Raw genomic sequence first — 15121 nt, forward strand, 5'->3', positions numbered from 1 at the left:
GTAAGAACTCATCAACGATTTAAGGCTAGAAAACTCAGATTATTCTACTAAAGATAGCTAAGAATAAGATGGAAAGAACTTGAATCAACAGAAAATATAGAACTACAATGGAACAAAGATTATATATTTCTTAAACGTCTCCCCATACAATTAGTTTTCCAACCCCTTAACCTGAGGGGTCGAAACCTATTTATAGGTGGGCTCTATTGGCCCCTGATACAAGTAGGTCCCAGGGGACATGGACATATGCAGGTATAGGATCAGGGTAGTAGCTCAGAACATAGTGGTGTCTACTCTGACAATGCCAAAGTAGTGGTCCTGGACATTGTACTGTGGACTCTGGAATATTGTTGAGGGTGCTCAGGTAGTGCCTCCACTCTCCGTACAAGTTCGTACCACCACTCCTCATTAGACGCGGATGACAGGGCCACGCCTCTAACCTCTTCATGATCGTACATCCTATATGATTGTACGTACCTTGTACCCAGTCGTTGTCATCAATTCATGTTTGGCGCCTAATGATTATTTGACATATCCATATGGTTTTTCCAAGTGTTCCTCGTACATATATCGAGGAGGCTCCAAACTTCACATGTCATGAGAAACCAAGGCGCGCGGGTGTTTGTGGCAGGACAAGGTGTACACATGAGATGCAGCGAGGCTAGCCTAAGGTACGGACATGGGACCCGTGAGAAGTAGCGAGGCTGGCCAATGGTGCGGACGTGTGCGCCTATGAGCGTGGGACCCGTGAGAAGCAGCGAGGCTGCACCCTCGCATAACGAGGCTGGCCTATGGAGATCACACGAAGGCTAGGTGCGATGCTTCGCGTAGACGTGTCACACGAGAGGCTAGCCTTGTACCTTGCATAGCGAGGGTGGTGCCTCGGGGTACCCATGTTCGGGTACTAGGGTGCGCGTGGGAGCCTCGCATAGCGAGACATAGGGTAGCCTTACATGGCGAGTTCCTCACATGACAACCCTTGAAGACTTATACTTGGATGCATGTGTCTATGCATCTTAACACTTGAGCTTATCACCCTAGCATAGGCACATCGGACCTAGCTATACAAAGACTTCAAGAATAAACACTACTTCAAATATTTCTTAGGATATTACTCAACACTATACCAACCCTTGATTTGAGCTTGTCACTCGCAGTGAGCGTACATGTTCGGTCAATCTCCAGAAACCATAAACGTTGGCACGTTCTAATACCAAGTTGTAATGCTCTTCTTCCTTAGAGTCGTTACCATGTGAGTTAAAAATGTGACATTTGCTTGCTAATTGAGGTTTTAGGTTAAAAGTGTGACTAAATTGAAATAAAACTTATTTAACAACATTAATTGTAAATTTTGGACATTCATTGAAATTATAGAAAGTTATACAGGTTGGATCCCGAAAATACTGTTTAGAAAATTGTATTAAAACTTAAAATATACACACGGTCGACCTAGGCAACAAAACAACCATTACAGTACATTTTCCCAAAAATAACTCTGGTCGTGGCAGCCAGGTAGCCCGAACATGTACCCGTCGCTCCACGCTCTCCGTACTCATGTTTAGTCGACTTTCCCTTTTCCCTTACCTGCACCATAGAGCACCCGTGAGCTGAAGCCCAGCAAGAAAACTCAACACACACTACTACAAAATTGACATGGGACGATGGTTTTAAACCGTCGTATGGACTCTCGTATGTCGGTTCTAATAACGTCATCCCATGCAATGTCATGCCATGTAAAGCATGAAACGACGGTTTAAATAAATGTGTCATCTCTTGTCGTACATGAGACGATGGTTCCTATACAAACGTTGTCTCTTGTGGTACATGAGACGATAGTTTTTGTGCAAGTGACATCCACTGCAATAAATGAGACGACAGTTCCTACTCAAGCGTCATCCTCCTACAATACAGGAGATGACAATTTATGTGCAAGCATCGTTCCCTGCAATACATAAGACGACAATATTGTGGAGACCGACGTCCCATGTAGAATTTGAGAATTTTTTTCATTTATCTATTTTCAATAACTATATTCATTCATAATTTCCTGTGTAATTACAATATAGTTCAGATAGAATCAACGGGCAGACAAAATCAATAGAACTCAGTATGTTCCAAATCTAAAAATTACAAGATCAAAATATGTAAGTGCTAACTCACTTGGAATATAGAACTCACTTGGGATAACTATGTAAGTGCTAACTAAATACTACAGTTAGTATATTTTTTTAATTCTGATTTCAAAAGTTACTCTAGCTATGACTCATCCACTCAAGAAACTCTAGCTATGATTTCAAAAGGTAACTCTAGCAAGCCTCTTAGACCCTTACTCTATCTATGACCCATCCGCTCAAGAAAATCTAGTTATCATTTCAAAAGGCAACTCTAGCAAGCCTTAGACCCCCCCCCCCCCCCCCACAGGCTTATGAAAGTAGTCTCTTTGTGTGACACCTCGACTTTGGCCTCGAACTCGACCGAGGTGCTCAGCAGTACCTAACACTTGTGTTAGGATGTCATTTGTTCCGATCTCAATCAGTTTGCCCTCTTTTATTTGCTCAAGCATGTCTTCCTGTACAAAATTTAATCAATTATTTGTTTGTTACTAAAATATAAAAAAAATAACCAAAAGTCATTTAACGTTTTACAACTTACGATGGCCTCTCCCATGTCCTTGTCACGCTCGGTGACATAGTTGCCAGAAGAATCTTTTCTGGCCTCCTTCCAGAGTATAGGTCGATCTATCTGCTCTGTTGTGCCCCACTTAGCTTGCTGCATATAATATAATTAGGTCAATTTTAACATCAAATGAGGAAAACATAAAATCAAGCATAATTCGTTCTATATATGTACTTACTAAATCAGCTTCCAATTCAGTATAGCTATGGCGTGAAGTCCTACGAGGGTATTGTAAATGATTACGCCTTTCTTGTTGTATTTTTCTAAAATCTTGAAACTCTCACAAATACCACAAGTAAACACTTCTACTCTCACAAATAAATCACAAGTAATAAAACACCACATTCAAAGAAACACATATTCAACAAAATCATTAATATTCAATCATTATATGCAGATGAAAGAACTCCTAACAGAGTTAGCAATGCGCCACTACCAAGGCTAGAAATTCATATATTTCATACTATACTCGTTTAACATAAGATGATCTATATAATCTATCTGCTCCGTTATATGACATTTTGGCGTCTTTATCATCTATTGAAAACTCAAAACTCTGGACAATCACCGATTAAAGAAACTCAAAACTGAAAAAGAAGGTAATTACATGTAACACAACATTTTATATGACCATAAGTTGACTGCTAACAATAAAAATTCAAGCTAAAGTGCAATACTCTGTTTATAGAGTAAGAATCATAAGTTGGTTTAAAAATTCATCGAGGCAAATGCGGAATATGTAAGACAAGCCTCAATTTAAAGAACCTTGCTTCTCCAACCTTTTAGGTGTTTTTGAGAATAATTATATATTACAATTTGTAACTTCAAACAAAATATATTCATATGCACTTGCTAATGACTTATAAATTACTTCTCCTAAATATATAAAAAAATGAAGAACTTATGCAAGGGACGGGTAATATTGACAATCCTTACTAATGAGCAAATGAAATAACATAAATTAGTAGTTTTAGTACCTCATATGTGACTGTTCATGAAATAACCCATCTCTTTATTATCATACTTTAATCAATATTAAAAAAAAGATGACTTTTAAAGTTGCATTATGCTTTATTACTTGTCACCAAACGAAACACAAAATTACCTTCCAAGAAGCATCATGGAGAGCCTTGTAACATTGCCTAGCTTTCTTCTGAAACTCCAGTTGCTCATACCTCTCTCCTCCATATCCTCCTCTTTCTGTGACTTTCTGAGAATCATAATGTAATGTTGTAGTTCAGCACAAAGTTTAGACCAAAAAAAAGAAAAGATATAGATGCCTTTTCACCATGTGAGAAACTACAATTAAAGGTCTTTCTGGAGGTTTAAAACTTAAAATAAGGCAGATTGAACATTAGGGAGAGCTTTGTATCTAGATTGTGTAAATGGTCCGAAACCATGTATCATTCATTGTAAAAAAGTTATAACCTCAAAATTGGCAGTAACCAAAATTGGTACATTCATGAATTTACATACTAGCCTGAAAATTATATAACTTAATTACCTCTGGTGGTATATCAAGATACACTACAAGATCTGGAGCCAATATTCCTTTTTCTGGAGCCTACAAAGATGATCTGGTTTGTTAGAAATTAAATAAAAATAATTGTTTATAAAAACAACTAAGCATATCTTCACCTTACACCACTCAAAATCTAGTCCTTTGGTAGAAGAGAAAGCCACCCCAGAATAAGAATACCGGTCAACAATGATTGTGGTTCCAGATTTCAATTTACTTTCCATCAAGGATCTGCAAAGAACAGGAATTTTTCAAAAATCCCACGTTTGCTTCTGTCATACAATATGGTTTTAATGAAAAGTCCAACATTTATCACAACAGCAATGATAGGAAGCATTATAGTCTAAATATATTTTTTTAATTTAACAAACCAAATATTCAACAAATAGTTTACTATTTCACCACTAGCCATCCATTTGGACTGTCTTTCCCCTCAGAATAATCTGAAAGATAAGAGCAGTGCCATGACTTGTGTTAAATAAACATATCATCCATCACCACATTAAACCAGTTACAGATATGAACTCAGCCAATTTTTGTTTCAAGAACCAATAAATAATACAAAAGGCTAAATAAACAGAAGAAAAAAATTATTCGTTATCTAAATCAACCATAAAGCAATAATGAACTCCAATGCATATAAAAAATTTAGAATGACATAGCTAACCTCTTCTCCCAACTGTTGGCACTGAAAAGAAGATGTATAGCATGATCATCAAGTTGAGATTCATTGAAAAGATAGGATGATATCATTTGCCCCACACTTGTTGTTCTGTCTGGGAATCGCCATAATTCAGCTGAATGCCCCAATCCTTCCAAGTACTTGTGTAGACTACTAGACTGTTATTTTTCCACAGCGATCTAAGCCTTCTAGAACAATCAATGCACCTCTTGAGCCACTGCTGCCAGTTGACTTAAAGCCATTGATATTTTCCATTTGAATAGACCTAATAAAGCCCTTTTAAGGATACTTCAATTGTATATTCAATGACCTTGTTACAGCTACTGTCCCAAAATTCCTACACAAAAAAAAGCACTCAAATTGTGGAACTCACCAAGAGCAAAAAATCAGGACACTTGCTATTGGGTATGAGAAAACAAAGACACACATATAAAAATGGCACACCTATATGATTTATCCAATTAATGATTTAAAAAAAAAAATCAATTTTGCCACTTGAGTTGGATTTCTGTTTACTTGACACTCAAATATATCTAATAAAACTCTTTATGCAAAGGGATACTAACTCTAGATGCAAATATGCCAAGGCCTTTATACTGCTAGTTTGCTATTGTACCAAAATTCCTACACAATAGAAACATTAAATTATAGTAACCATCAAGAGAAAAAAATTTCGATGACAGTTGTAATTGGGCATTTATGAAAGGAAAATAAACATCACCTATAAATTTAAGGGCTCATTTTTGTTTGATGAAACCAAGTGTGTAAAGAACAAGAAATCATTTCACTTTTCTGAATTCTATGTGCTATTTTCTCCCACCCTCCATTTTTTTAGGATTCACTACCACATCTGAGAACTTATGCATAAAAAATATACATTTTTTAAGACAAAAAAAATATGAAATAGACTATAGGAAACATGGAAAAAAAATTAATAATCTTACAAAGCCTTAGAAACAGTCAGATGAGAAGCAATGACCATTTATCTTCCAACCTATTAAATGAGATAAAAGAAAATAAACACAAACATCAAGACCCAAATCAATAGGAAGAGCAAAAATTGGAGCCCAAACTAGGTAAGCAAACTAAAACTTTAATATAACTATAGACAAACCAAAAGCTATTCACGAATTTTTTTTTTCATTTAGATGGATTTTTTGGTTTGAGTAAAATGAAAGCAAATAAATAAATAAAGCAACCATAAAAATTCAACGAATATTGTTCCTGTATTAGAGCCATTCAGATATTTATCAAATCGACATGGTACAAATGAAGAGACATAAATTCAACTAATACTGCTCTCATCTATGGGGGTGAAATATGAAGAGAGATTTATCAAATCGATATTTTTTGCAGTGAGGAGAGTAAACGCCGAACAGTTTCACTGCACTGAGAGAGAGAGGGGCTCTCTAAAATCAAGAAAAGAGAATTGGGCTATTGGAGAACTCGTAGCAGAGAGAGAGGTCAGAGAAGGGGGGCCTTGAAGGTCGAACAGTTTGTGAAAAATTAAAGAGCGCCTCTGTGAAAATGCAAAGAGGAGTAAGGAAGAGAAGGATGAAGAGGTCATTTTTATATCTGTGCGAAGAAGAGAGAGAGTATTTACTACCAGTACTTGCACAAGTCCTTATCTCAATGTAATTTTCTAGGGGCAGAGGAGTTTTCTTTACCAACTAATATATCCAACTAATGTTTCAAACAAACAAAGAAATAGAAAAGTGAAATTGTAGTTTACAATCATTGACGACATTGTAAAGTCATGTGTAGTTAGTTATTATTGACTGCGGTCTTTATTTAGTGCTTACTATTGTCCGAAACAAAACACAATCTGTATTCACAGAGGATAAAGAAATAGTGGAAATCTTACTTCATTGTTGTCAATCACAAATTCACAATTAGGACAAGCTCTAGCGGGATTGCTTTTCCAATTAATTATTTCAAGATCATGGTTGCTAGAGGCACTCTTGATCTTTGTAGAGATTCTGTTACCATCTACTAACCATGATGGTCTCCACAAATTACACCAACAAAATTGCAATCAGGATTATTATTGTCACAAGCAAAATACTAAGAACAAAAAATTATCAGTCTAGCTTTAAAAGATGGAGAAAACTTTTACAGTTTAGCTACAAAAATGTGGAACACTTCAAAAAAGCTATCAAAAGAAAGAACTTCATAATTAGCTGTCAAAAGAAATTTAGGAGAAGTTCGATTAATAGCTATGGTGGAAGGTAAGATAGCAAGACTTGAGAACCAAATTAATAAAATTAAACTTGGATCGCAACATGAACAAGAAGAAAAACAAGAATCAAACCAATAGTAGCTCTTCTACAATATATGAATACACATTGGATTAAGCAGTTCATGTCAATTGTTTAAATCACTCTCCAACCTCTACAAGAATAGATATATATGAGTAAAATAAAAACTCCTATAAAAAATTATGAAAATAATAACATGTAACCCTCAATAAAAAGGGTTAAAAGAATGAAGGCATAAATATTTTTTAGTATCAATTGAATCAGGCTACAAAATTTGGAATGAAACACAGATATATGAGTTCTCTGCAACCCCAAGATGAGTTTGGACCCAAGACTCTAATCCTAAAAAGGAAAGAACAAGAAAAAAGAAAAAAAAACAAATTTCGCCGTAAAATAAATCTTTAAACAGCGAAGCTATTAAAGATTAGCTAACATTCTTCACAGAAAACTGCCAGAATAATAAATCTCCAAGTTCTAAGCAAATCACACAATCTCGTTTGCTTTCCATTTTAATTTGCTGTCTAGCACAAAACAAGTCTAGTAGTGCGGTTGAGGAACATAAATCCATTCCAATGAAATGATTTAAATAGGAGAACATACACATATATTGTTATTATTATTATTATTTATTTTATTGTTGTCCAGGGTTGTTATTGGAAAATATATTTTCAACAATTATAAAGTAAATTACCATTGACACATCAAGTACTAAGAAAATTTTAAGGTCTCTTCAAACAACATAAATGTGTGGGGAGAAAAAATATATAAGCTTCTTAAGCTGAAATCATTAATTTAATAGTAAGTATCCTAACAATGTAATACATGGTATTGAATTTCAATTATCCAGCATAAATTGAAAATATCCACACTAACCAACAAACAATTTCAACAAAATACTGGTTAGTTTACAAATAAAGTTGAATGACAGTAATAGTGAACTAAACAATTTAATACAATTATGCCACAAGTATCAGAGAAAGGAATTTCACAAATGACATTGTACCTATAAATTATAGGCTATAAATGCAATATATGTTAAATCATTGCAAACACTAGAAGAAAGCAGGTTGTACCTCATGATAAGATGACAAGTCCCAAATACATTGATCCACAAAGAAATGTAAATGATATCATTCCCCTGCAAGTGTAAGCAAAGCATTAAGATTAGCAAAATATAATTTTACATGGAGAAAATATACATGCTCTCTTTTACAAGTTTACCTTATTGAAATGTGATCTCCACTATACAAGATGATACATGATTACATCCTGATCCCTAAACTTTAGAATCATTAAAATTGATTTGACGACCAAATATTCGCAGACCAAGATAATAGCACAGTTTCAATCAAGCTTAATATAGAATGACACATCTTACAAACTAAAGGTACAATATTTCGAAAGTTTGGGGAATAATTAAATGATATTTTCAAAATGTAGAGACTAATGATGTGCCATTTCTGTTAAGTTTTTTTAAAGGAAAGCCATGTTAAAGATTAAGACTTTTTGAAAGTTATGGTATGTCGTTGAATTTAAAATTCTGAACCAACTCAACTTTTTACAAATGCTTAGGGACTAATAAAAAGATTAATATAAATGAGTTTTAAACAACATGCTCACCATATGACTCCCCATCCAACTCCATTGCAATAAGGACAAATTTCAGCAAACTTCTCAGCATCACTGGAGTTGACTCTTCGAGATATTAAATCATCATAGATATCTGTCATATGTATTTGAATATCAAACACAAGTGTATAATTGGTAATCAATAGGTTACTTGCTAAAGATGAGTGGTGGCACATACCATATACTGAAAACAAGCTGTTCATCACACCTGCAATTAACCAAATCAAACATTTACAGCTGTAAATCTCCATCCAAAAAGATGTGATAATAAGTATAAAAACTAATAAAGGAGTTTTGCCACAAAAATAATAAGATAAAAAAGTACCTAGAAAGAGAATAGCGTAACGGAGAATACAGACTGTAGTCATTTCTTGCATAACCCAAATTAAAGCAAGGAAAATGATGAATCCTGATAGAGTCAACCAGTAAGCATCAGAAAATGGTAAGGAAGCATTTGAATATATAAATTTGATAGTACTTTTAAACAACTCAATAAAGTTTCTTACCGATACAAAGTCCACGGAGTGTCCACTATATAATGAACAAGATTAAAAGGAAAAATTAATAAGTGCTCACTTCATAGTAACCGATGAAGACAATATGCAATAATGTTTGCATTTCTCAACACTGAAATATATGAAATAGCAATCTTACGTTTTTAGCAATACAGAGCACCACAAATAGAGCAACAATTAAACAACCAGCAGCAATTCTCGCAGTGAGGAGATTTGTTGATGCGAGTATCAAAGTAGAGGAAGAGGCAGAAAACATAAAATCAGGAAATAATAGGATTCATATGCCTAATAGACGATCCTTCTAAGTCTAGTCCTAATCATATTAGTATCTATTTAAGAAATTAGGTAAATAAATATAGCTGTAAAATAAACACAGCTGTTTACTACATCCCAGCAGTCCTTCAACATTTTCTGTTTACCACTCTTCATTATTATTAATTTTTCCTTTTCTAGGTAGCTAGGTTAGATGTATCTACATTAGCCTGGAAACTTGACAGTCATTTTAAAGTGGATCGGTCAAATCAACTAGTTGAAAGCTAACTCAACCCAATGAATCTTTGCAGCCATCTCATTGTCAATTTTCACTAGCCTCTATCATTTGGTTTGGCTTGATGCTTATCATTTTGATCCATGCTTCCCTTGTTAAAAACTCGTACACTCTACTCAAATGTACCTCAGACCCTAATGACCCAATAGATCTTTTGGAAGTAGCTATTACAAGTTTCCCTTTCTTTCTATTTCTACTTCCGTACCATAAGTTTGACCAAGTAAATTTCATTGTGTTAAAACCAATGTCAAAAGAAATACAGAGCGCAACAAACAAAATCACTTCTAATAAATAATTTTCACATACAACCGTGTTTCTCTATACGTCTTAGTGTCTCGCCATTTTGACCAACATCTCCCCCTTTCTTACACTCCAAACAGATATATGACAGTTGCTAATCACAAGATGTCTCGATCATCCCACTACTATACTACTAGTCTCTAGCACATTAATTCTATCATCAAAATGTCTGAATTCCATTTAAGCAAAGCAAAACTTGTATGTTTTATCTTTGTAGGTGTTTATGATAAGTAGAAAGCAATGTTCCTATAATTTATTTTTCATAAAATTTGGTGAATACATTCCTAAATTAATAGAAAGAGTCTGCGAAAGAACAATTACACAAAAGAGCAAACCTATAAGCCATATTCAAGATTTAGAGTACACCCATACATACAGTCTTACTTATTAAACCAAGCAGGTTCTAAATGACTAGCCCTTGTACCAATAGTAGCTCTTCTACTATACAGGACAACTTCTATATTTTTATAAACAAATCAAGGTAAGATTGAACAAAACAAAACTCTACAAAGAGACCCAAAGTTTAAAAAGTTCAAGATCACAAAAAGAAAGAAATGGGAAACTCATCTTTAATTTAAAAGCACATGTACATGGTGAAACAAAGGAAATACTACTCTCAAATTTTTGAGAAAAAAATGTACAAAGAATCAAAATCATGTGCGAGTGTGTCCCCTTTTATGGTTCCGTTGACTTTACCCATTGACACTTTGAATCAACCAAAACAAAAGACTCCATTTTTTTTTTCATTTTCTTTCTTGGAAACCAAACATAGCTTAAAGGGGTGTTTTATTCATAAAAAAAAAAAACTTACCAAGAGGATAACGACGGTGAAGACTCCAATAGTGGTCAAGAAGAAAACTTGATCGTGCTGGCAACAGTTCATCAAGGCCCAATTCGGCATTCTGAATCTTCAATCCCAGAAATCAGAAGAAAGAAAGTTGAGAAGAATTATTGGGAGTTTGAACTTTGAGAGGAAAAAAAATAAAGAAAAGGGAAAGAAAGCAATTGGGACTCCAATGATTGCTCTAATATGGTGTGAGCTATGAACATATAATAGAGAGGGCGGAGGTCCATACTTGGAGAATCCGTAGCGCACCTGAGGTGTTGTCGCCTGAGAAGGAAGAATCTAGTCGCCGAAGAAGAGAGGTTGACTCCAGTCATACGAACTGTTGTGGATGTCGAGCAATGGCGGGGTTGCTGTCCTGGGGTCGAACGGCGACTGGGCTACTATCTTGGGGTGCTGTCCGGGGTTGTCGAACGGAGGTGGGGGGCACCGTCATGGAGGAGGTGCTGCGCGCAAGGTCAAACGAGGGTGGAGGGGTTCACGATTACTGGGGCAATTTTTTAACCTAGAAATAAGTCATTCTTTACAAAATAATAAAGAGAAAAATAATCTGTTTTTAAAAAAATAGTTTTTATTAGTTTTAAAAGAAAAAAATAAAATTAATACTATAAATTTTTAATAAGTATCAGTTGTGTTTAATTAGTAAAAAAATTTATATTGTTTGGTAACACTTAAAAAATAGTGTTTTATTTAATTAATTAAAAATTTAACAATTAAATATAAAATATGTTAAGTAATTATATTTTTATTTTTTATTTTTTAAAATTTTAATTAAAATTTATTAAATTTTGAAAATAGATTTTTTTCACTTTCAATTTTTTTTTAAACTGCTTTCGACTTTTCCTTTATTTGTATTCTTCTATTCTTCAAATCAACACCTCATATTGTTAAACAAAAAATAAAAATAAAAGTTATCAAACGTGTTTATTATTTTTTATTTTTTTTTAAAAACAATAAACGCGTTTGATAACTTTTATTTTTATTTTTATTTTTTGTTTAACAATATGAAATGAGGTGTTGATTTGAAGAAGAGAAGAAAAAAAGAAACAAAAAGTCGAAACGGTTTAAAAAAAATTCTATTTTCAAAATTTAATGAATTTTAATTAAAATTTTAAAAATAATAAATAAAAATAAAGTTACCAAACACTGTTTTATGTTCAATTCTCAAATTTTTGATTAACTAAATAAAAACCTATTTTTTTAAGTGTTACCAAACAGCACCATCATTAATGAATTTTTAATAAAAGAAATCTTATTTTATTAAATATATAATAAGTAATTCAATTAGCAATTAATATTACAAAAAAATATTAAAAAATTTAAAGAATTATTTGAAGAACTCATTTAAAAAAAAAAACTCATTCTTTAACTAGTAGTTATTTTGTGTGTTGCAAATTATTAATTAATATATTTAAATAAAATATATTAAATTATATTAAAAAATACAAATTAAATTAGAACTTGATTAGAAAAAATTGTATTGCATTAGACAACAGTTTAAGTAGAAATGCTGTCTCATGTTAAAAATAGACATGTTACAACAGTCTCATTAGAACTGTCGTTTCATGTGAGTTTTAATTTGCATGGCACAACAGTTTGTGAGCGACTATTGTGTTGTGTATATTTTTAACATGACACGACAGTTTTACCACAAACATCATCTCATGCATGTCGTCTAGGTACAATTTTGTAGTAGTGACAAAACATATAACATATACATAACAATCCAAAGTATACAACAAAACAGCCAACGGGCTAAACACATAGCAGCCAACGCCGTCCCACGCGCTTTACCAGGCCCTGGGTTCGCGGTGTTCACCGAGAGGGTGGCTCCAACACCCTACGAGGATCTTGCCCTAACAACCTACACTTAGTGTGCTCAACGCCAATCCCCGCCCCTTGCCGTACCCGACTTCTTGCCGTTCTTGACCTTCGCTGTTCCCGGCCTTCACCGTTCATTCACAAACATGTGTATTGTTTACCCAAAAATGGCTGCTGATGACATGGCAAGGATTTCTCACACGTCGTTGACACACGGCAGAGTTGAAATAAGGAGATATTGTTCGATTATCGCCCAGCTACACATTGCTTCATAAAACCTCACGATTAGATACGATCAGGCCGGTCGTATGATTCGGTTTATTTCCTTAAACTATTGTAATCTTGTAATAATTACGTTGAGTATTTCCTCTTTATTTCCTTGATACACGGATATTAAGGATCGTTAAGGCCCATTGGCCCATGTAACCCCCCTTGAGCTTATAAATGTGCATGAGAGAGCTCAAGGAGGGGACTTTTGACCTTTGAATAATTTTCCTGAAGACTAAGAGAAAGAACATATAGTGCGATTATCCATCGTCTTGTTGTAATTCTCCCAAGGTTTGTAAAACTCAAGAACCCTAGTTCTTTGATCACGACATTGGGATTCAATATTAATAACAGCCCTAAGTGGACGTAGGTCATTACCATTCATTGGGGCCGAACCACTATAAATCGTATGTGTCTATTCTTTACCATTAGATTAAACTCTTGATTGTTATCTCATTTCTTGTCGTATTCTTGACTCCATGTCGTTGGCCAAATCGAGGGTCAACATTCTGGTGCTTTCATTGAGAGTTGAACTTAAGAAGCTGTAAGAAAATATAATGGCAAAGACCAGCCCGAGGAGGAAATAGCACGAACAATCGATCACGCCATAGTCAGCCACAGTTTAGAGATGGACATGACTATAATGAAGCCGATTCTGGCAGAGGTAATGCTGGTCAAATGAATGAGGAAAGAGGTGGAGATAGGAGCCCCCCACCTAGAGAAAATAGGCCAACAAGCAATAATGTTGGGGGGCAACCTAGGCAGCATAACGTCTTTAATTGGCTAGGAGTTAGCGAGAAGAGACGCAGGCATGATGGTTTAAGGGACGTACTCAACAACCATCGTGAGAGGCACGACGAGTATGCTCCCTTGGGCCGGCCGCCCCAGCAATCCCAAAAGAGGTTCAAGCTCAGATTGATGCTCTGAACCAGGCAGTACAGCAGCTGGTCGGGGGTAGAACTTCCCACATAGAGTACGATCGGAGGAGGGGCACTCTGTTTGTCCAAAGGATTGTTGTGGTAGAAACCCCCAGTAAATTCAAAATTCCCACACTGCCAAAATTTGATGGGTATGGAGACCTAATATCTCATGTAAACAAATTTGAGATACAAATGGATATACAGAAAGTGTCAAAAGATGCCCGCTCCAGGATCTTCCCCGCTACACTTTCTGAATCTGCCCAGGAGCGGTTCTTTAAGTTCCCTTCTGCAAGTATAGTATCCTAGGAAATGATCGTGAAGGAGTTTTACGGACAATTCTATGTGGGTCGCGTACACCCCACAGAGGCCAACCAGCTGGTCGAGATATGCCAGAAGGAGGGAGAGCCCTTGAAGGAGTATGTCCAACGCTTTATGTGAGCAGCGGCTGGAGCCAAGACAGTGGGTGATGAAGGCAAGATGATGGACCTAACTGCTGGGGTTAGGCGCCATCCCCCCCTCTAGAGTAGCCTAAGAAAAAATGGGTTAAGAAGTAACCAGGAGTTTTTGGATCGAGCTGATAGATATATCAAGCTCGAGGACACGATTGCCAATGAGAGAAAATCACCCACAATGGACAAGGGGCTAAAGGAAGAACCCACCAAGGCCGCCAATGGGGAAGAGAAACCCAATGGCAACAGCAAGGGCAATGGGAATGGAAATGGCATGAATGGTGGAAAGTGGGCGAACAATGAGCCATCGACCTCTAACAATAAATACCCCAAAGGGAATCGATATGAGCCAAGATTCACCAATTACACGGCCCTTGTCGAAAGTCGAGCAAAGGTCTACCATGCGACCAGCTCTAATGTTCATTATAAGCGACCCGCACCAATAAGGAAGGATATCTCCAAGAGAGATACCACAAAATTATGTCGTTTTCATAACGACTACGGACACGACACTAATGAGTGTAACAAATTGAAGGAGAACATTGAGTTCGTGATCAAGCAAGGACATCAAAGGAGATATGTGCGAGCCGCAGGAGGGTCTCAGCGAGAGGCTCAAGGTGGCAATGAGCAGGCACCTGCACGCCAACGTTCGCCACCTTTATAGCCAGCTCCTGTCGTAGGCACGTACTTACCA

The 15121-nt window shown here is 35.6% G+C and overlaps 1 protein-coding gene across 3 annotated transcripts; it reads right to left on the minus strand.

Moving 5' to 3' along the window:
* Positions 1–2072: 2072 nt before the first annotated feature.
* Positions 2073–9514, minus strand: LOC133801295 (uncharacterized). 3 transcript variants are annotated; one of them, XR_009876816.1, is made up of 6 exons: positions 9419–9514; positions 9271–9295; positions 3782–3886; positions 2855–2946; positions 2653–2769; positions 2073–2569 (listed from the first exon to the last, which is right to left on the minus strand). XR_009876816.1 is itself a non-coding variant. In XM_062239465.1 (6 exons), exons 3-6 carry the CDS (start codon positions 3862–3864, stop codon positions 2396–2398), a joined length of 414 nt encoding a protein of 137 aa, XP_062095449.1. In that variant the 5' UTR covers positions 3865–3886; positions 9271–9295; positions 9419–9514; the 3' UTR covers positions 2073–2395. The 3 variants fall into 3 exon arrangements, 1 of the variants encoding a protein (XP_062095449.1); XM_062239465.1 differs by having other exon boundaries at positions 2855–2894; XR_009876815.1 differs by lacking the exon at positions 2855–2946.
* Positions 9515–15121: the final 5607 nt, after the last annotated feature.

This window comes from Humulus lupulus, chromosome 9 (assembly GCF_963169125.1).
Source record: "Humulus lupulus chromosome 9, drHumLupu1.1, whole genome shotgun sequence".
Lineage (NCBI taxonomy): Eukaryota > Viridiplantae > Streptophyta > Magnoliopsida > Rosales > Cannabaceae > Humulus > Humulus lupulus.

Bases quoted from the DNA above. Each gene is read 5' to 3' on its own strand.
- LOC133801295 (XM_062239465.1), bottom strand. From the start codon at position 3,864: ATGGAGGAGAGAGGTATGAGCAACTGGAGTTTCAGAAGAAAGCTAGGC. The intron at 2,895-3,781 runs GTAATTTTGTGT...ATACCCTCGTAG, and splicing joins TCCATGATGCTTCTTGGAAG to GACTTCACGCCATAGCTATA. The intron at 2,570-2,652 runs GTAAGTTGTAAA...AATTTTGTACAG, and splicing joins AGGACATGGGAGAGGCCATC to GAAGACATGCTTGAGCAAAT.